This window comes from Dryobates pubescens, chromosome 30 (genome assembly GCF_014839835.1).
Source record: "Dryobates pubescens isolate bDryPub1 chromosome 30, bDryPub1.pri, whole genome shotgun sequence".
NCBI lineage: Eukaryota > Metazoa > Chordata > Aves > Piciformes > Picidae > Dryobates > Dryobates pubescens.
The window spans coordinates 6,920,811-6,943,219 of NC_071641.1; the positions used below are offsets into that span (position 1 = coordinate 6,920,811).

Below are 22,409 nucleotides of genomic sequence, written 5' to 3' on the forward strand. Positions count from 1 at the left end.
TGGGGGTGTCCCTGCTGACTGCGGGGAGGTTGGACTGGATCACCTGTGGAGGTCCCTTCTGGCCTGGACCATTCCATGGTTCCATGATTTTACCCCAAAGGAGTAAATCAAGACCCTCACACAGTACTGGAGGTAATGCTATTTACAAAAGTAACCCAAAGTACAAAAGAGATAAAGGCACAAAGGAAGTGCATGCACAAATCAGAATCAGCCTCAGCCCAGTTCTCCACCTGGGTCTGTACCAGGGCTCATAGGCCTCACCCAGGCCAAAACCTCTCCTTATATAGGGAGATGCAGGATTATGGGATGGAATAACACAATTACAATTTCCTGTGACCACCCTCTGGGAACTGCCTGCCCCCTGGGACTCTGTGGTACTCTGGAGAAGTTTCTCTCTATGGTAGGACTCTGAGTCCTCAACCTGTAACACCTCAATAAAAACCACTCCAGGTATCAGGAAGAGGCCTTGGGTTGCTAGTTGGTGAGGGAACATCTACCAAAAGGTTATGCCTCTGCTTCCCCACTGTTTGTTCCATGCTGATCCACCTTGGTCCTCCCTCTGCCTGCCTTTGCTAGTTCCCCCCACAGCGAGCTTCACACAGTACCCAAATGCTCTGCATGCCATGGTGAGTCCTGCATCCTGTAGGCAATGACTCCTTCACACTTCCAAGGTGCTCAGGAAGAGGTTCCTCTATGTGGCCCACCTCAGGGGCTTTCCCCCAGAACCAGGCACTGGAGTTCCTCACCCATCATTGCTCATCTGGGCCTCTCTGGGTCTTTGTTTGTGCTGATCAGCTTTCAGCCACCTCGTTTGAGTCTCAGGTGCCACACTGAGTCTCAAAGGCCATACCTCCATGCTTGTGGCTTTGGAGTACCTTCCAGTGCATTTGAAGACTTGTTGGAGAGGTTAAATGAGGAGAGACTGAGGGAGCTAGGGTTGCTTAGCCTGGAGAGGAGGAGACTCAGGGGAGACCTTCTTGCTCTCTACAACTACCTGTAGACAGGCGGAGGTTGGTCTCTTCTCCCAGGCAACCAGCACCAGAACAAGAGGACACAGTCTCAAGCTGCGCCAGGGGAGGTTTAGGCTGGAGGTGAGAAAGAAGCTCTACACAGAGAGACTGCCCATTGGAATGGGCTGCCCAGGGAGGTGGTGGAGTCACCATCACTGGAGGTGTTCAGGAGGAGACTGGATGGGATGCTTGGTTGCATGGTTTAGTTGATTAGGTGGTGTTGGATGGTAGGTTGGACTCGGTGATCTTGAAGGTCTCTTCCAACCTGGTTTATTCTATTCTAAATCAGATCATGGAGCTTGGAAAAGGAGAGAACTCCCTGCAAGAGGGAAGTCTCTGCATGAGAGCCTGGCAGGCCACCAGTGTTTTGTGTGTTTTAGGATGACTTTTTCTCCACCACCAGCTCAGACATCATCATTCTCAGTCCTGTGAGTGCAGGGCTGATCTCTGGGCTCTTGCTGCCATTCCCAAGGACATGGGACAAACACAACACCCATGCTTTCATGATGCACTTTCTGGGTCTTGTCTCAGTATTTATTTGAAGTCCCCATCTGTTTGTGTTTGCCATGCTTTGTTGTAGCACTCAGTGTCTCAGGGTGAAGTCACCTATGTCACTGCCCCGTGGCTCTTAGCCAAATCCTAAACAAAGATTTGGAATGCACACTCAGCTTGGAGACTCACCCCAAGCCAAAGCATGGCAGTGTGCTTTGACAGCCATGGCAGCCATGCTTCAGATAACTGCTGGGTTCCACTTTGTGCCCTTGGGCACCACTGTTAAGAGTCTGGCCCCATCCTCCTGCCTCTCAAAGTTCTTCAGAGCATTGATCAGATCCCCTCTCAGGCTGCCCTTCTCCATGCTCAGTAGTCTCAGCTCTCTCACCTCCTCACAGAGGTGTTCCAGGTCCCTCAGCATTTTCAGAGCCTCCCCCGGGCTCTCTCCAGTAGTTCCCTGTCTCTCTTGAACTGGGGAGCCCAGAACTGGACCCAGGACTGCAGCTGTGGCCTCGCTAGCACTGGGTGGATAAGAACCTCCCTCAACCTGCTGGCCACACAGGGGCACGTCGCTGACTCATGGTGAACTTGTCCACCAGCACTCCCAGGTCTCAGCCTCCTCAGGGTGTTTCATACCCTCTATTTAACTACCTTGTTCTCTCAGGTTTTAAGGTGGGTTTTTCCCCCCTCATTGATTAATTTCTTTTTATGAAGAGACTATCTTAATCACTTGCCACCAACTGATCTGTCAATGGGGTTCAAATATCCTGCCAGCTCAGTACCACCTTCTCCAAACCTACATCACCAGCTGCACTGATTTCATGGCAGAATGAGAGGATGCTAATGATGACCCCTCTAAATGAACCCTGCATCCCATGGAAGGTCCAGCCTGATGGCTTCTAATGCCAGAGCTATAACAGAAATATCTTCTTAGTTAGGAGGGAAGGGGTGGTTTGAGGTTATGTTTTCTAAACTGCCTTTGAAAAGCAAAGGCTTTTTTGTTGTTAATTCCTGCCTGAGAGGCTCAGATTATCTAACTGCACTAATTAAATTACATGATGCCAGCCTTTAACTAAGCCCTGAGTGCTTCCTGAATGGCTTCAAGTGCTCTCAGCTCTGACTCGACCCTAATTGATTTCAGTGGGAGCTGTTGGCTGCTGGCACCTTGCAGAAGAGGGACCTTTTGTGTTGGGGGCAAGGCTGGAGCTGGCTGTGTGATAAAAGCTCTGCTTTCTGTGCCAGTGAGACAATTCCCTCAACATTTAAACTGTTACTGAAACCCAGAGGTTTTTTCACCCTGCTAAGGCAGGGGCTGTCAAGAAGAGTGTGGCCAGCGGGTCAAGGGAGCTTCTTCTCCCCCTTTATTCTGCCCTGGTGAGACCACATCTGGTGTTTTGTGTCCAGTTCTGGGCTGCCCAGTTCAAGAGGGACAGGGAACTACTGGAGAGAGTCCAGTGGAGGCAACAAAGATGCTGAGGGGTCAGGAGCATCTCTGTGAGGAGGAAAGGCCTAGAGGCCTGGGCCTGTTGAGCCTGGAGAAGAGCAGCCTGAGAGGAGATCTTGCTAGTATTTATAAGTATGGTAAGGGTGGGTGTCAAGAAGGTGCCAGTCTCTTTCCAGTGATGTCCTGTGACAGGACAGGGGGCAGTGGGCACAAACTGGAAGCCAGGAGGTTCCATCTGAACAGGAGGAGAAACTTGTTGGGTGTGAGGGTGCTGGAGCCCTGGAGCAGGCTGCTCAGAGAGGTTGTGGAGCCTCTTCTGGAGGGTTTCCAAAGCTACCTGGCCATTGTGATCCTGGGGGCTTTATCAGAGGGGTTGGACTGAAGGATCTCCAGAGGTCTCTTCCAACCCCTACCATGCTGGAACTGTGGGATCCCATACAGCAGAGCTGAGCATGTGTGATCCTAAAGCACATATTCAAATCATTCCAGCCTTGTGGTTTCTGATGGCACAAGCAGCTTGTGCTGTTTGTGTCCCCAAAGTGTGAGGGTGACCCTCTCCAGAGAGGTGCAACTCCCCCAGTTCAGCTCTCCCTGGCCCAAGAGCTTAAGTAGTGTTCATGATGCAAGCTCTTTGCAGATGGCAATGAGTGGTTATGGCAGTCACCTCCTTCCTAAACAATTTCCAGTTCAGTAAGTTCTGTTTCATTTTGATCTGCTTCATTTTAACCCTACACCCATGTGTGGGGTGGGATCTGTATATGGTCTCTGCTGCTGAGAGCAGCCCCTGTGCTAGGGTGGGCACATCCAGGGGACACAGCCCATGGTCAGGAGATGACCTGGACTCAGATAGCAGGAAGAAATTCTTCACAAAGAGGGTGGTGAGACAGTGGAACATGTTGCCCAAGGAGGTTGTGGGGGTGTTCAAGCCAGGCTGGGTGAGGCCTTGAGCAACCTGGTCTTGGGGAAGGTGTCTCTGCCCACAGCAGGGGGGCTGGAATTAGATGATCTTAAAGGTCCCTTGCAACCCAACCCATTCTATGAATCTATGAAGTTTTGCTTAACAAGGACTAAAATTCCATGTAAGTATTACTGAAAGGTCAGGATGGAGAAGTGCTGGGCAGGAAGGAGAAGTGCTGGGCAGCCCTGGCCACCCCAGCCTCCCTCCCTCTTGCCTCCTGTGTAAAGGGCTGAGGCACAAATCAGAAAAGCCAAAGCAATGAGATTTGTTAGGGACTTGAAAGGGTTTGTTTGCAGTTGAAGGTGGTGGCTGCCAGCAGGTTTAACGAGCTGCTCTAATAGCTCGTGTGAGCCCCTCACGGGTTGGTGTGGGGCTGCCACCCCACAGAGATCAATCTTCTCAGCTTCACTCTGAACCTGATGGCAGACACTTCCCTCTCAGGCAGTGGGAAATTAGTGGAGCTGTCAGCTTTGAAAGGAGGGGATCAGAGGAAGAGTGGAGGCAGCTGACTCTTTAAATATTCATTTTCTTGCTGATTGCTTTACTCTTTTTATTCTCCTCTTTATTGCCTTCTACAGTGAAAAATTCCCTTATTTGGTGTGATAGAGGGCTCTCAGCAGCCATCCTACCCTGCCAGGCAGACAAATGATTCCAGGTGAATAATTCCTTCTTGCAAGGGTGGATTTGTTTTCCTCATTGGCAGTTTGCACCTCAGTGACAACAGTATTTATTCCAGCTAAACCTGGACTGCTGGAGGATTTGGGTTGTGTTCTAAAAGCTGCACAAGATCACTGCTGCACTCTAGAGGGTTAATAAACCTCCTGGCTCCGAGTTGTTCCTTTTGTATATTGGTCCAGCTCTCCCAAATGTTTTTCTCTGGGGTGCTAAACAAGAAGCCTGCTCCTTTATGAGCTCTAACTGTGGTGGTGGTGTGCTACCACGCACCTAACCCCCCAGGGCTGGGGATTCCTGGCCATCTGGAAAGCCTTGGGAGTGGTTATTGCTGGCTGTGAGGTTTGTGCTGTCAGTAGGACAGGGCTGGGATGTGTTTCATGGCATTTTATGGCATTTACCAGTGGCACTGGAGAGTGACACTGACCTGAGCATGTCCTGGTTGTGAGGGAAATGTGATGTGGGGCTGAAGGTAGAGCAAAAGAGGGCAATGCAGAATAGGATGATAGGGTGGGAAGATGCTTGAGGGGCCTGGAGCATCTCTGTGAGGAGGAAAGGCTGAGAGCCCTGGGGCTGTTGAGCCTGGAGAAGAGCAGCCTGAGAGGGGATCTGATCAGTGCTCATAGAATCACTAAGGCTGGAAAAGACCTCTTAAGGTCATTGAGTCCAACTGTGAACCCAACATCACCATGCCCACTAAACCACATCCTAAACTGCCATGTCTGCATGCTCTTGGAACACTTCTAGGGGCAGTGACTCCACCACTTCCCTGAGCAGCCTGTTCCCATGCCAGGGTCACCAGCACAAAGGAGCCATTGGATTTGGTTTGAGAGCCTTGAGAAAAATGATAGGAGAAGGGAGGTGAAGTGAGCACCACCACAGGTGGGGCAGACACCTGCCCTGCCAGCCCAGGCACATGAACCCCATCTCTCAAGGGGTGATCACATCTCTTTTCAACTGGTTCTCAAGGTGTCAGCCTGGGTGACAAGGGCCTGACAGCCCTTCTCCACCTGTGAAGGTCCAGGCACGGGGCAGGGCTCCTCACCTCTCCTAACTGCCAGCTCTGACAGGGGGCCCGTGGGGAGGTTTTCCTGTCATGTCACAGCTCCAGCTGGACAGGGGCTCCTTGGGTCACTGCCTTTTATCCACCACGTTCTGGCAGCTTCAGAGGAGGCTCTCAGGGGCGTGTGGCTGCACATCAAGGCTGTGGGAGCGACACAGGGAGAAATCTGCCAACCAGGGAACCTTCATGTTGGGTTGGACGGCGTGATGGAGGTAATGCGTGGCGAAAGAATCAGAGGGCTCAAACCCAGCTGCATTGCAGGCCATGCTTGGTGGCAGGAGGAGGGCACAGCAAATCTAACTCAGCATGGGATTATGTTTGCATAATTGGCACCAGCTCTGCTCAGGGGCTGGATATTAATTAGTGCTCCCCCATAAATATTCATCCCAAGCCGCAGCCGCCTGCTAGAGCTGAGGTGGGAATGTCCCCAGCACAGCACAGGGCGTCCTCTCAGGTGGTTGGATGCTGGGTTCCCACCTGCTGACAGCCTTTCCTGAGCACTGCTGGTGTGTGAAGCCATCAGAGAGGGGTGGGGAGGAGGAGTCGGGCCAGGAGCCCCAGCGGTCCTGCACCCGCCGCAGAATGAGGCTGGCACACGCTGCAGCCTGGGGTGCACCACGGGGGACCAGCACCTCTGCCAGTGAGTTGCAACTTGTTTCTTCTCTTTCCCTTTGCTTGCTGTCTCTAATCTAGGAGGAAATGTGCTAAACAATGATGTTTTGCCCAGTGAAATGCTTCCTTCAATTTGTACTGGTTCTGCCACGCTGCTCCTTAATAACAGGCTGCAAACATCAAGCTGTTGTGCACATTCCATGAACCTGAATGTAATGATGTGAGAGGGGAGATGTGAATGCTGATGCTGCCTTTGCACTGTTATGAAGGTTGTGTTTAGGGGGTTTGGTGACACTCTGTGAAATGTTTTGTCTTTTCCTCCCCTTCCTTTGTTCCTCCCACTTTAAAGTGTTGTCTGTGCTGTGCCGTGTCTTTGTTTCCACGCAAAAAGGGCTTCAGCTACCTAATATTCTGCTTATGTTAAACAACCATTTGCTGATGTGCTGCCTTCTCATTTATACAGCCTTGTAGATTCCTACCTGGTGAGGTTTTCAGCAGGAGGAGCTCAGGGGGAATCTCTTTGTTTCATTCAAAGTTAGTAGACCGTTGCCTTGGTGGAGATTGTGGACAGCTCCTTTAGTGAAGCAGCACCCAAAGAGCCTCGGGCTTGCTCCATTTTACCAACACAATCTACATTCTGCATGACTTTAAAACACAAATTCCACACAGGCTGTCCTGTGCTGTCTTTTGGCTGGCTGCTCCCCCAGGGATGATGTGGGATCTCCCCAGGCTTCTGGCTCAGTTCTTCTAACCTTGGGCTACCTGAGGGCAGGACCACCCCAGGCAGCCCTTCAGGGAGCACCTTGGCTGGAGCTGTGCCTGAGGGTGATGGGGTGAGGGCTGAAGTGCAGCAGAGGGACATCATTCCCCATGTCCTCTCCAGTTTAATTTATTTCTCAGCTCTGATCAACACCCCCCACACCCAAACACACCCAGGGAAGTCACTTCCCAGTGCCATCACTGGGTCTGTAAACTGCCAGTGCTTGGATGGGCCATTTAGGCTGGACATCAGGAAATATTTCTTCACTGAAAGCGTTATCAGGCATTGGAATGGTCTGCCCAGGGCAGTGGTGGAGTTGCCATCCCTGGAGGTGTTTAAACACTGTGTGGACCTGGTGCTTAGGGACATGTTCTAGCGGTGGTGACCTTGCAGTGCTAGGCTGAAGGCTGGACTGGATGATCTTTGAGGTCTCTTCCAACCAAAGCTGTTCTGTGATCCTGTGATGTCTGAAGCTGCTGGAAGCAAAGCACCATGAGTGACCTCTCAGTCCCCAAGGTCACTCTTTTCCCAGGTTTGCAGCCAGCGCCAGCAAAGACAAAAGCATCAAACAAGGTTCCCGTGAGGCAGGATGCTCTCAACACAAGCAGGATGCATTTTAGTAGCTGATCATTTAAATCAAACATGTCAAGGCTCAAAATCTCATGCCCCAAATCTTGTGGTGTCCAAACCCAGATGTTTTGGGGGTGTATGATTTCTTTCTTCCCAGACAATCTCTTTCTGTGAGCACATTTGGCAGCCTTCTGAGGGCAATTAATGCTTTGTCTTCATGTATAATGGATGTGCATGAGGGCCAGCTGGGAAGAGCCTCAGATCCTCCAGCAGTGCTCTGCATCAGCACAGCCCCTGGAGGAGATTTTTGGCCTGTGCTCAGTAATTCTTCGTTGCTAGGTAGAGCACAGACCGTCCTGGTCCAGCTGGAGATGTCCCTGCTGAGTGCAGGGGACAAGATGACCTCTGAGGGTTCATTCCAACCCAAACCATTCTATCAATCTGTGAAACTATCCACTGACTCTGAGGGTCTCACCCTGGCTTAAACCATGATGTGCACTCAGCCCATGGTGTGTGAGGTGTCCCCTCTGACCCCAGCAGCCCTCCGAGGGAAGCACCCCCGTGGGTGAAGCTGCTCAGCTCTGCAGAGAGGAGGCTTTAATTCCACACTAGCACTGGGGAAAACCATGCAGAAGCTATTCCTGGAGCACCTGCAAGTTCAGCCTGCCTGATGCAGGGGTGCTGAGCACGGCTCTGAGCCCAGCAGGGGCAGGCAGGCAATCAGCAGGAGAGAGCAGGAGGGAGCTGACATCTGTCATTTAAGCACCTCATGATTTTTGCATCGTGTTTATTATGCATCAGCAAAGCCTTTTGTGGCAAGGGGGTAATTAAACAAATTGCTCTCGTGGGAGACTCCTGGATGGAGAGCTGAAAGGGTTCACATTCCTGCTTGCATTTGGAGATTCAAGAGGAAATGCAGCTTTTAATGAGTTTTCTTTTGCAGCTACGAATCCAAATGTGCAAGTTTCCCAAGGCAAAGTGCTGCAAAGTGATCAGAATGTCTGGGTGAACTTCTCCAAACTGTGCTGGGAATGCTGGGATTGAATGGGTTCCAGGCTGCTCTGAGGTGGTGCTGAGCACATGGGTTATTTCCCATGACAATTTTGTGTGCTTTTATTTGTATTCCTTTGCATTCCCAGGTGATTTCCCTGGAGCAGGGTGCCCAGGGAGCCTCCATCCCTGCAAGTGTTCAAGGCACAGGGTCTTGAGCAACCTGCCCTAGGGGAAGGTGTCCCTGCCCATGCCCAGGGGGTTGGAACTAGATTTGTGGAACGGTTTGGGTTGGAAGGGACCTTGAAGATCACCTACTTCCAACCCCCCTTGATGATCTTCAAGGTCCCTTCCAACCCAAACCATTATTCTGTGGTGAGTCCCATCCATCTCAATGGCTACACCTTTGCTTGAAAAGGGAGGTTTTGCTCTGGGTGGCCCCCAGAAGAAGGGACAATACTCCCAGGAGGGCAGAGTGCCTCAGCCCACGTTCTCACTCGCTGCTGTTGTGTTTGCAGGAGGATGTTGTTGTGTTTTCCATGTGGAGGGGTGCTGGCTCCCTGTGGCTGTTCTCTGGCCACCCCGGGGGGTGTCGAGATGCTCTGTGTGATTGTGTTCTCTTCTCCTTGTAGATGGAGGAGATTAAGTTTAAAGACAGAGCAGTCTACGTGCTGGAGAGAGAGTTAGGGGTTCAAGCCGGGCATGCTCAGAGACTGCAGCTCCAAAAGGAGGCTTTAGATGAACAACTTTCCCAGATCAAAGAGTCTGATCGGCATCTGAGCAGCCCCAAGCGGGAACTTCCTTATCCAAGTGGTGCAGGAGACGCTTCAGATCATTCGGGAAGCCCCGTAAGCACTTTCACCTGGTTTCACCTCCCCCAGCGAGCAGCCAGAGGGACAAAGTGGCACACAAGTGACAGAAGCCTGATGAGTGCACCCTCGAGCAACAGCTTTCCCAGGGCCCTGCAGGGGACAGCCCGAGGCACCAGCTCTTGCCTCGGTTCGCTAGCCAGGACCCTCGGGTTGCTTGCTGCCGTTCCTCAGCCTGACCCGACAGGTTTCGTGCTCCAGAGCCTCCTAAAAGCTATGCTAAAGCACAAGGAGGACAAGGAGGTGATCCAAGGAAGCCAGCATGGCTTCACCAAGGGCAAGTCCCTCTTGACCTGCCGAGTGGCTTTCATTGATGGTGTAACTATATGGGTGGATAAGGGAAAGCCAAAGGATGTCATCTGTCTGGAATTGCCTTTGTCCCAGGCCCCCACAACATTCTTCTCTCTAAGAGAGACATGGGTTTGATGGGTGGACTCTGCAGTGGAGAAGGAATAGGGGCAATCCTTGATCCCAGTCTGGGCTGGGGGATGATGACTGCATCCAGCTCTGGGGCCCCCAACTCAAGATAGGCATGGATGTGTTGGAGCAGGTCTGCCTGGGAGCACCTCTCCTGTGAGAACAGACTGAAAGTTGGGGTTGCTCAGCCTGGAGGAGAAAAGACTTCAGGGAGGCCTTAGAGCAGCATTTCAGGATCTGAAGGGGACCTACAGGAAGGCTGAGGAGGGACTGTTCAGAAGGGCCTGTGGTGATAGGATGAGGGCATTGGTTTGAAACTGGAGCAAGGTAAATTCAGGCTGGACATTAGGAAGAAGTCCTTCACAATGACAGTGGTGAGATACTGGAACAGGTTGCCCAGGGATGTGGTTGAGGCCCCATCCCTGGAGACATTCAAGGTCAAACCTGATAGGGCCCTGTGCAGCCTGGTCTGGTTGGAGAAGTCCCTGCTGAGTGCAGGGGGGTTGGACAAGATGACCTCTGAGGGTCCCTTCCAGCCTGGTGCATTCTGTGAATCTGGTAGCCAGAGCCATCAGGTTTCATGCCCCAGTGTGTCAGCCAGACCCCAGTGGGTTCAAACCCAGCCCTGGCATGGGAAAGCTCTTGCTCGTTGGTCCTTTTGTTTCCTGGTTGGTTTGGTTCTGTTAGCAGGGGGAAATCTTTCTGTGCTTTCTCTCTTCCTTCTCTTCACCCTTCCATGCCACTGCCACCCGCCTTGGTTTGACACAGCTTTGCCAACAAACGATGCAAATGCATTCCCGCCCCACCGATGTATGTGCGCCACCTTGGGGCCTCCAAGGGTGGCTCTTGGCAGCAGATGGACAAGGCCAGTTCACCCAGGGGAAGGTACACAGTGCATGAAGGTGTGGGGGATCCCCCAGTCCTCTACAGCCCGTTCAGGGTCTGTGCTGCTGAGTGCTCTCCCTTGCAGTGAGAGTCAGACAGCTGCCTGGGAGCATCTCCCCTCCTTTTTCTTTGCTATAGTGCAGCATCCAGCATTCCAGCGAGGCTGCTGAGACACTGCAACAGATGCCCAGGGAGGCTCTGCATGTCTCTTCCCTGGGGGTGTCCATGGCCAGGCTGGATGGGGCCTTGGTTTAGTGGAAGGTGTCCCTGCCCATGGCAGAGGGGTTGGAACTGGATGATCTTCAAAGTCCCTTCCACCCTAAACCACTTTGAATCGACGAATCCAGAACATTCCATTCTAATCACCCTTCTTCAATGGCTTTTGGGTTTTCTTTTACTATGACCACAGCACTGCTTCTGCCTTGAGCTGCTGGTATGAAACCCCTGCAGTTAACTGGCCTCATACATCTGACCTTTGCAAATTCTCCCCATCACTGATTCCCACCCAGATGCCTTTTGCAACAGCCTCGATTTTTCTCACTAGAAGTTGTCCTGGGTGTCCTTAAACCAGGACAGAAGTGGTAGACACTTAGACATGAGCAAACCAATCCTTTGGCCCAAGCCTCTCCTGCACCTGTTGAATGAGGAAGCTTAGACCTCCCAAAAGTGCCACCAGCACTGCAGGCACTAATTGCTCTGTCTCAGTTGCCAAACACCAGAAGTCGTCCTAGAGGAGGGAGAAAGTCTGTCACGTTTGTGAATAGCTGTAACTGCTGAACCAGGACACGGCTGCCTCTGATTCTATTTGCTTACAGTTTAAGTGTTCTCAATCCAAGTGCCACCCCCTTGGCTTTATGACCCCTTAGAACCTGGTAAGGGCCTGAGCTTTGTGGAGGAAGAGCTTCTGCCATGATTGACTGCATGGATTTCGCCCTCGTTGTACTTGGCTCTTTGGATCCCGTTCTCCCCTCGCAAAGTGGGTGTTGTGTCAGTCCAGCAGTGGCACACAGGGGCAACGTTGCCCCCTCCCTCCACTTTGGATCTTCTCCTTTCCATTTCCATGTCTGCCCACCCATGACTCCATCCCTGCATCTACATCCTTCTGCATTTGCATTCTTTGTTCCATTCCCACTCCAGCCTCCCCTTGGTCTCCTCCCTGCAACTCTCAGGGGTCCCTTGGGGTTGGGTAGCCCCCGCCCTGCCCCGCCACGCTCGGAAATGGTTGGATTTGGGGAGGAGCAGGAAAAAAGTGTGAGCTTTGACAAACTGTTGCCCTTGCCTGCAGACTGATGAGCAGTTATTTGCAGTTGATCTTTGTTTTAGGAACAGCAGTTGGATGAAAAGGACGCCAGGCGCTTCCAGCTGAAAATCGCCGAGCTGAGCGCCATCATCAGGAAGCTGGAGGACAGGAACGCGCTGCTGTCCGAGGAGAGGAACGAGCTGGTGAGTGCACAGCCTGCTCTGCCCATGCCTTGGCCCCAGAATGGGGAGATCTTCTCCTCTGGGCTCTTTGGAAAGAGTTCCAACCTGCCCAGGGTGGAGAGGAGCCTCATAGTCTTCAACCAAGGCAAACGTAAGGTCCTGCACCTGGGGAGGGATGAGGCCCTTCACCACTGTTGGTGAGGGGTGACCTGCTGGAAAGCAGCTCTGTTGGGAAGGACCTTTGAGTGCCTGGGAACAGCAGGATCCCCATGTGCCAGCAGCGTGCCCTCGTTGCCAAAAATGCCAGTGGTCTCCTGGGGTGCATGAAGAGTGGGCAGGATGTTGAGGGAGGTTCTCCTCCCACCCTGCCCTGGTGATGCCACAGCTGCAGTTCTGGGTCCTGTTCTGGGCTCCCCAGTTCAAGAGAGATGAGGAACTACTGCAGAGCATCCAGTGGAGGCTCCAAAGATGCTGAGGGGCCTGGAGCATCTCTGTGAGGAGGAAAGGCTGAGAGACCTGGGGCTGTTGAGCCTGGAGAAGAGCAGCCTGAGAGAGGATTTTCTAAGTGCTCAGCAGGAGCTAATGCACATGTGGGGGGCAAAAGGATGAGGCCAGACTCTTCTCAGTGGTGTCCAGTGACAGGACCAAGGGGCAGTGGGCATAAACTGGAGCCCAGGAGGTTCCATCTGAATGGGAGGAGAAACTTGTTTGGTGTGAGGGTGCTGGAGCCATGGAGCAGGCTGCCTGGAGAGGTTGTGCAGTCTCCTCCTCTGGAGAGATTCCAACCCCACCTGAATGTTGTGATCCTGGGAAAGCTGCTGTGGACCCTGCTTTAGCATGGGGGTTGGACTGGATGATGTCCAGAGGTCCCTCCCAACCCCCACCTTACAGGGATTCTGTGAAATCATTGCAGGAATAGCTACCTCCTCCCTGCACCAGGTAGCTGCTGGTATCTGACAGCACACTCATCTTTCCTTATGTACCACAGAATTTTTGTAGATGACCTGAGGCCTTGAGCAACCTGCTCTAGTGGAAGGTGTCCCTCCCCATGGCAGGGGCTTGGAACTAGATGATCTTCAAGGTCCCTCCCAACCCAAACCATTCTGTGACTCTATCAATAGTCTATGACATGAACTGGAATTACAGTATTAAATTATAAACTGGATACACTTCTCACTTGACACACTTGTGCACAGATGGAACATCTCATGAGGGAGGCACAGAGTGAAGACCTCATGGGGGAGGCCCAGACTGACCACATCATGAGGGAGGCCCAGAATGGGGTCAGAGTGGCTGGAGAGCAGCCAGGCAGAAAGGGACCTGGGGGTGCTGGTTGATAAGAGGCTGAACATGAGCCTGCAGTGTGGCCAGGCAGCCAAGAGGGCCAATGGCATCCTGGCCTGCATCAGGAACAGTGTGGCCAGCAAGAGCAGGGAGGTCATTCTGCCACTGTACCCCACACTGGTTAGGCCACACCTTGAGTCCTGTGTCCAGTTCTGGGCCCCTCAGCTTAGGAAAGATGTTGAGTTGCTGGAAGGTGTCCAGAGAAGGGCAACAAAGCTGGGGAGGGGTTTGGAGCACAGCCCTGTGAGGAGAGGCTGAGGGAGCTGGGGTTGCTTAGCCTGGAGAAGAGGAGACTCAGGGGTGACCTTCTTGCTCTCTACAACTACCTTAAGGGAGGTTGTAGCCAGGTGGGGGTTGGTCTCTTCTCCCAGGCAGCCAGCACCAGAACAAGAGGACACAGTCTCAAGCTGCACCAGGGGAGGTTTAGGCTGGAGGTCAGGAAGAAGTCCTACACAGAGAGAGTGATTGCCCATTGGAATGTGCTGCCCAGGGAGATGGTGGAGTCACCATCATTGGAGGTGTTCAGGAGGAGACTTGATAGGATGCTTGGTGCCATGGGTTAGTTGATTAGGTGGTGCTGGATGATAGGTTGGACTCGATGATCTTGAAGTGGGAGTGGTGTGGCTCAGTTGGTAGCACATAAGACCTTTAATGGGGAAGGTTGTGAGTTCAAGCCTGCAGTGGGCACTAGTGTCCTCCCTACTCTAGTCATGAGGTCTGTGGTGACAGGTTGGACTCGATGATCTTTGAGGTCTCTTCCAACCTTAGTTATACTGTGATACTGTGATACTGTGAAGGTCTCTTCCAACCTGGTTTATTCTATTCTATTCTATTCTATTCTATTCTATTCTATTCACCACCTCATGGGGGAGGAACAATCTGCTTCCTGATGGAAAACACCAGGAGTTGTTGATCAGTTCTGCTTTGCATTAGAAGGAAATGCTGATGGTATGAGGGTTGGAGAACATGCTGAATGTCTTTGAGGACAGCTGCCAGCACCAGAGGTGTTCCTTCTCCCTTCCTCTTCCAGCTCAAACGTCTCAGAGAAGCTGAGAGCCAGTACAAGCCCATCCTGGACAAGAACAAACGCCTCAGCAGGAAGAATGAAGAGCTGTCCCATGCCTTGCGGCGGATGGAGAATAAACTCAAGTTTGTAACCCAAGAGAACCTTGCCATGGTGAGTGCCTGCCTGCTCCAGAGAGCAGGGGGTTGCTGCTCCCTGGGTGGGAGGGTCAGGCATTGTCCCAGACTTCCAGGTTTAACAGGGAACTTGCCCCTTTCAGGTGCTGGCTGAAGTGATGTTGCCCCTGTGCTGGGCACTGGTGAGGATACACCTCGAATCCTGGGCTCATTCTGGGCCTCTCACTTCAAGAAGGACATTGAGGGGCTGCAGTGGGTCCAGAGAAGGGCAACAAAGCTGGTGGAGGGTCTGGAGAGCAGGACTGGTGAGGAGCAGCTGAGGGAGCTGGGCTTGTTTATTCTGAAGAGGAGGCTGAGGGGAGACCTTCTGGCTCTCTATAACTCCCTGAAAGGAGGAGGTTAGAGTGAGGTGGGGGTTGGTCTCTTCTCCCTAGCATCAGGTGGTAGAACAAGAGGAAATGGCCTGAAATTGTGCCAGGGGAGCTTTAGATTACAGATTAGGAAGAAAATTTCTTTACTGCAAGAGTGGTCAGGCATTGGAACAGGCTGCCCAGGGAGGTGGTGGAGTCACCATCCCTGGAGGTCTTCAAGGAATGTATAGAGCAAAGCTGGAACACAGGGGTTCCACCTCAACACAAAGAGACACTTCTTTACAGGGAGGGTGACAGAGCACTGGAGCAGGCTGCCCAGAGAGGTTGTGGAGTCTCCATCTCTGGAGGCTTTCCAGCCCCATCTGGATGTGTTCCTGTGTGACCTGCCCTGGGTGATCCTGCTTGGGCAGGGGGGTTGGACTGGACGATCTCTGGAGGTCCCTTCCAACCCCTAACATTCTGTGATTCTGTGGTGCTCATTCCTGTCTTTGGTGTGCTGCCTCCCCCTTGCCCAGTGTCCTCTTTGTGGTGACAATGAGCACCATGCAGCATGCTGAGGAGCAGGAACACCCAGGGTGTTTACAGTCTACATGTAAGCCTCAGCAAAAGCCAGGCAGGGTGGCTGCCAGAACAGCCATTAGACTGGATGCCTCACTAAGAGGAAGAGTCATGTCCTGTCCCTTGGCAAACCTTCTGATCATTTCCTTCTTTGCTTCTTTTAGAGACAAAGAGCTGGATCAATCAGGAGACCAAGCTCTTTAAATGACCTTGACCACAGCCAGGAAGAAAGAGAAGTTGACTTCCTGAGACTACAAGTTATTGAACAGCAAAATCTCATTGATGAGCTCTCCAAGGTGAGAGACAATTCTGGTGCTCTCAGGCTTTCATGCAAGGTCAGCTGAGGCCAGAGCAGAAGAAGTGGAAGCCCAAGCAAGGGGTGGTTTGGGTTCTGTGAGCCAATAGGCAGAGCTTGCCTCAGGAGAACATGGTCAGCATCTCTGTGGTTAGTGGTGATTGAACTGAATGTAAGTTGTCTGTGGTAGGGTGGTTGGAAATGTCCCCTCTCTGGAGGTGTTCAAAGCCAGGTTGGATGAAGTCTTGAGTGACTTGGTATGGTGGGTGGTGTCCCTGCTTATGGCAGGAGGGTTGGAACTGGGTGATCTTTGAGGTCCCTTCCAACCCAAACCAGTCTATGAATCTATGAATGAATCTCCACTGCACTGCATGACAGAACCAGGGCAGCATGCCCAGCAGATGTTCTGATGGGCAAGTCCTGCACCTGGGAGAGCAAATGGCAGAGCACCTTCAGCTGGAGACAGCACCAGGGCTAACTGGACATGTTCTCAGTCTTTGGAAGGAGGAAACACTGGGATCACAACACTGCTCCAGAAAATACCTTGGGTTGGGTTGGGTTGGATTGGATTGGATTGGATTGGACTGGGTTGGGTTGGATTGGGTTGGGTTGGGTTGAGTTGAGTTGGGTTGGATTGGATTGGATTGGATTGGACTGGGTTGGGTTGGGTTGGGTTGGTGTAAATTTGCTCTCTTACTGACCTCATTTCATTCTTTTCCATCAGACCCTGGAAACTGCTGGCTATGTGAAGAGTGTCATGGTAAGAAGGCCATTTTCATCCTCATCTGCCTATGCTTGAAGCTACTGCTCATGAAAAGCATGCAGGGGATCACAGAGGGTTCTTCTCAGTGTAGATGTTCAGCAGAAGCTGTTCACCAGAGAAGAGCACAGTGACAGTGGAGAGGAGAGCTCTGGTGAGAGAGGAAAGCTGTGTTTTCCCCCTCACAAACCTCCTGTCTGTGTCTGGCTCTTTCAGGAACGTGACAAACTGCTGAGGTATAGGAAGCAGAGGAAGAAAATGACAAGGATCCCCAAGGTAAAAGCAAAAGCTTGTCTGGTGACCTGCTGATGGGCATGCTGGCTTCCTCTGGTTCCCACACAGGGGAATGCTCTCCTCTACACAGTGGGTCCTCATCTCAGATTTGGGCCATGTAGTTCAAGGACTTTTGTAGTCTGTATGGGGATATCCAGAGAAGATCTGGGAGGATCTGCTCCTTGGAGGAGCAGCAAAGCTGCTGAAGGGTCTAGAGAGTAAGGCTTACAGGGGGTTACCAATGGCTTCCTGCTCCCTTCCCCCACCCTATACAAGGTAAAAGAGAGAGGGAGAAGAACAGAGAGTAGCTTGTTAGTACTTAGCCACAACAAAGAAATGCAGCCAAGGTCAGCAACAGCTAAGCAAAAGCACCCAGCTAGTATCTTCTAGAGCAAGGAAGCCAAAAAGAAGAAGGAGTTAGTTTACACAACTAACTTTATGTTAGATCAGACCACTGAGGTTGTTTAGACCTTAGCATTATTTGTCTTTTGCATCCAGTGGGGTGTCAGATACTCATAGGACTAGGGGGAATGGAACAAAAATAGAAGTGGGTAGATTGAGATTGGATGTTAGGAAGAAGTTCTTCCCCATGAGGGTGGTGAGAGCCTGGCACAGGTTGCCCAGGGAGGTGGTGGAAGCCTCCTGCCTGGAGGTTTTTAAGGCTCTGAGCAACCTGCTGTAGTGTGAGGTGTCCCTGCCCATGGCAGAGGGGTTGGAACTGGATGATCCTTGAGGGGTCCCTTCCAACCCTGACAATTCTATGATTCAATAGTAATTTATTTACATTCTACTACATTTCTGCTCCCTCTGTGGAAAATATTCCTAGGCACAGCCAAAACTAGGCACAGCCAAAACCTGCCACAGCCTCAAAGTGCCACAGCCAAAACCTGCCACAGCCTCAAAGTGCCACAGCCAGCTCTCCAAGGAGCAATAGAGGGAGAACTGTCCAATCCCCTGTAACTGAGGTTCCTGCAGAGGTGGATTATGTTCAGATCCCAGATGGTGTAGGCAGGTGCCTGACAGCACTGCTGCCCCCCTGGTGCTGGCAGAGCCATGGCAGTGCTGTGGTGTGCCAGGGCTGTGCCTGCTGATGCCTTCTCTCTGCCAGAAGCCGGTGGTGGAGACGTTCTTCGGCTACGACGAAGAAGCTTCCCTGGAGTCTGATGGCTCCTCCATCTCATACCAAACTGACAGGACAGATCAAACCCCTTGCACTCCTGAAGATGACCTGGAAGAGGTATTTGCCAAACCCCTCCTTTCTTTTGCTGTGCAACCTCACTGCTAACTGCTAATGAAACTCCTGCTCTGTCCTACCACTGATTTGTCACCTCTGACCAGCAAATCCTGAATGCCATACTGGGCACGTTGGGTCATATCTCTGGACCCCAAGTCCTCAGTCATTTCACAACTTGTAGCCAAGCTGGAAATGTTGCAGCCTAAGAATGGGAGATTTATGGTGGTTTAGGGGGTCTAAAAGGACTGAGAAGTCGGACAACCCTCAGAAGAAGTCTTCACAAAGAAGTTTACTGCAGGTTTGTGGCATGTGTGGTTTGGGGAAGGAGGAGGAGGTGGTTCAGGTCCTTCTGTTGGTCATGTTGATTTCAGCATGGAGCAATAAGGTTTGTGTTGCTGGAAAGAGAAGTAAGCCTTCACATGAGGCCCCAGCCTCCAGAGGAATGGCTCTCTCCTTGCCTCAGTATGCACCTTGAGCCTTGGTTCAGTTTTGGGTCCCTCACTCCAAGAAGGACATTGAGGTGCTGGAGCAAGTGCAGAGAAGGGCAACAATGCTGGTGAAGGGTCTGGAGAACAGGTCTGGGGATGAGCAGCTGAGACAGCTGGGGTTGTTTAGGCTGGAGAAAAGGAGGCTGAGGAGACACCTTCTGGCTCTCTATAACTACCTGAAAGGAGGTTGGAGTGAAGTGGGGGTCAGTCTCTTCTTCCTAGTATCAGGTGATAGAACAAGAGGAAATGGCCTGAAATTGTGCCAAGGCAGGTTTAGGTTGGAGATTAGGAACAATTTCTTTGCTGCAAGAGTGGTCAGGCATTGGAACAGGCTGCCCAGGGAGGTGGTGGAGTCACCATCCCTGGAGGTGTTCAAGAAACCTGGGGCCATGGCACCTGGGGCCATGGTTTATGGCCATGGTGGTGCTGGGTTGATGGTTGGACTCAATGATCTTAGAGGTCTCTGGCAAGCAAGTCTGTATTTCAGTGACACTGTTCCCTGCTCAGGCAGTGGGAAGCTGCTGCACACAGCCAGCAGCATAACCTCATTTTGTGTCAAATGAAACATTCCAGTCAGCCCCACACAAAAACATTCAGTGCAGGGTATTGGGAGGAGACAGAAGAAGATGAAGGGCTCTTTCATGTTGATGTCACTGTTTCTACAAGTGTCAGCTCCAGATCAGTGTTTTAATAATTGAGGGAGGCTGTCAGGCTTGGCTTATCTCCAGGCTGGAAGCCTTTTGTTGTTTCAAGTCAGGTTTTCACCATTAAATGTGATGTAGATGAAGGGCCTTGAACACAAGTCTGATGGAGGAACATCTGAGGGGAAAAAAAGAGGCTGAGGGGAGACCTTCTGGTTCTCTACAATGCCCTGAAAGGAGCTTGGAGTGAGGTGGGATTGGTCTCTTCTCTCTAATATCAGGTGATGGAATGAGAGGAGATGGCCTGAAATTGTTCCAGGGGAGGTTTAGGTTGGAGATTAGGAAGAATTTCTTTCCTGCAGGGTTGGTCAGGCATTGGAACAGGCTGCCCAGGGAGGTGGTGGAATCACCACCCCTGGAGGTACTTAAAAGACGTGGATGTGGTGCTGAGAGACGTGGTTTAGTGGAGTGGCTTAGCAGTAAATGAGAGAGTCAGAGAAGGCTGGGTTGGAAGGTCCCAGTAGTGGTGGGATTGTGAGATCTAGGTGAGCAGTTGGACTTATGATCTCCAAGCTCTCTGTTCCAGCCTCAACAGCTTCATGATTCTGTGAATCTGTGACATGGTTTAGTGGCAGTGGCCTAGCAGTAGTGGTGAGATTGTGAGCTCCAGTTGAATGGTTGGGCTTGATGATCTCAAAGGTCTCTTCCAGCTTGAGTAGTTCCATGGTTTGATTACTTTGCCTGGTGCAGTAAGAAAGGAGATTGAGGCATTGGAGTGTTACATGGATGCCAGGTCTCTATCTTCTCAAGGTGGGGAGAATTCCCTTTTCTTCCTGTATTGCATTTTCTTGAAGTTAGCAAATCCAAGAGATGTTCAAGGGACATCCTCAGTAAATTTGCAGATGACACCAAGCTGGGGGCAGGAGCTGATCTGTTAGAGGGTAGAAGGGCTCTGCAGAGGGACCTTGACAGGCTGGACTCATGAGCAGGGTCCCAACAGGATGGCATTCAACAAATCCAAGTGCCTGGTGCTGCACTTTGGCCACAACAACCCCATGCAGTGCTACAGGCTGGGGTCAGAGTAGCAGGACAGCAGCCAGACAGAAAGGGAGCTGGGGGTGCTGATTGACAGCCAGCTGAACATGAGCCGGCAGTGTGCCCAGGTGGCCAAGAAGGCCAAGGGCATCCTGGCCTGCATCAGGAACAGTGTGGCCAGCAGGAGCAGGGAGGTCATTGTGCCCCTGGACTCAGCACTGGTTAGGCCACACCTTGAGTCCTGTGTCCAGTTCTGGACCCCTCAGTTTAAGAAGGACATTGAGACTCTTGAACATGTCCAGAGAAGGGCAACGAGGCTGGGGAGAGGCCTTGAGCACAGCCCTGTGAGGAGAGGCTGAGGGAGCTGGGGTTGCTTAGCCTGGAGAAGAGGAGGCTCAGGGGAGACCTCATTGCTCTCTACAACTACCTGAGGGGAGGTTGTGGAGAGATGGGGGTTGGTCTCTTTTCCCAGGCAATCAGCACCAGGACACAGTCTCAAGCTGTGCCAGGGGAAGTTCAGGGTGGAGGTGGGGGGAAAGTTCTTCCCAGAGAGAGTTGTTAGCCCTTGGAATGTGCTGCCCAGGCAGGTGGTGGAGTCACTGTCCCTGGAGGTGTTCAAGAGCCCTGGACGTGGCACTTGGTGCCATGGTTTAGCAGTCCTGCGGTCTGTGGTGACAGGTTGGACTCGATGATCTTTGAGGTCTTCTCCACCCTTATTGGTTCTATGATTCTATGACAAAAGAGACAGAGTCTTGAGGGCACACAACAGGCTGTTTGCTACTGTGCTTCCCAAGCTGCATTTAGAAGGGAATGATTGTGGCCCTTTTGGGAGCAAACAAACATCATCCCCTCTTACTTCAGTGTTTCTTTCCTGCCATTGCAGGGCATGGCCAAGGAAGAGACGGAGCTGCGCTTCCGGCAGCTGACGATGGAGTACCAGGCCCTGCAGCGAGCCTACGCCCTATTGCAAGAACAGGTCGGAGGAACATTGGATGCAGAACGAGAAGTTAAGGTCTAAATGGCTTATATTACCTGGAAATTAGGGATTTGTGTGGTGGGAGGGCTGCTGGCTGGGCTGGCTCAGGGTGTGTTCAAGCAAAAGCGTGGCCAGGCAGCTCTGAGTCCTGTGTCCAGTGCTGGGCCCCTCAGTTTAAGAAGGACATTGAGACTCTTGAGCATGTCCAGAGGAGGGCAGCAAGGCTGGGGAGAGGCCTTGAGCACAAGCTTTAGGAGGAGAGGCTGAGGGAGCTGGGGTTGCTTAGCCTGGAGAAGAGGAGGCTCAAGGGAGACCTCATTGCTCTCTACAACTACCTGAAGGGAGGTTTGTAGCCAGGAGGGGGTTGGTCTCTTCTCCCAGGCACCCAGCACCAGAACAAGAGGACACAGTCTCAAGCTGCACCAGGAGAAGTTTAGGCTGGAGGTGTAGAGAAAGTTCTTCACAGAAAGAGTAATTTTCCATTGGCATGTGCTGCCCAGGGAGGTGGTGGAGTCCCCATCCCCGGAGGTGTTCAAGAGGGGATTGGACGTGGCACTTGGTGCCATGGTGTAGTCATGAGGTGTTGGGTGACAGGTTGGACTCGATGATCCTCAAGGTCTCTTCCAACCTTGGTGATTCTGTGATACTGTCAGCTCCATGCTGCTGGATTGGGTGATTGAGATTGGGAAGAAGTTCTTTACAGTGAGGGTCGGGGGACACTGGAACAGGTTGTGGATGCTTCCTCCTTGGAGATGTTCAAGGCCACATGAGGCCTTGAGCAGCCTGATCCAGTGGAAGATATCCCTGGCCACGGCAGAGGGATTGGAAGTGAGGTTTAGGTTGGACATGAGGAGCAATTTCTTTGCTGCAAGAGTGGTCAGGGATTGGAACAGGCTGCCCAGGGAGGTGAAGTCACCATCCCTGGAGGTGACTTCAAGAAACCTGTGGACCTGGCAGCTGGGGACATGGTTTAGTGACCATGGTGATCTTAGATCAATGTTTGGACTTGATGAACTGGGAGGCCTTTTCCAACCCAAACAATTCTGTGATTCTAAGAAGTCATTTGCATTTTGCTGGCCTACTGCCCACCTGATGGGATGCTGCTTATGGTAGCCTTAAATCTCAGGCTG

General features: G+C 52.0%; 1 protein-coding gene across 1 annotated transcript in view; it reads left to right on the forward strand.

The window, feature by feature from the left end:
* JAKMIP3 (Janus kinase and microtubule interacting protein 3) overlaps window positions 1–22,409 on the forward strand; it is a 41,839-nt gene that overhangs the window by 4,454 nt on the left and 14,976 nt on the right. The window contains exons 4-11 of the mRNA XM_054174588.1: window positions 9,204–9,419; window positions 12,066–12,185; window positions 14,539–14,685; window positions 15,742–15,873; window positions 16,597–16,632; window positions 16,849–16,908; window positions 18,014–18,142; window positions 21,187–21,315. Of these exons, the coding sequence (XP_054030563.1) occupies window positions 9,204–9,419; window positions 12,066–12,185; window positions 14,539–14,685; window positions 15,742–15,873; window positions 16,597–16,632; window positions 16,849–16,908; window positions 18,014–18,142; window positions 21,187–21,315 (969 nt within the window). The remainder of the gene's footprint in view (window positions 1–9,203; window positions 9,420–12,065; window positions 12,186–14,538; window positions 14,686–15,741; window positions 15,874–16,596; window positions 16,633–16,848; window positions 16,909–18,013; window positions 18,143–21,186; window positions 21,316–22,409) is intronic.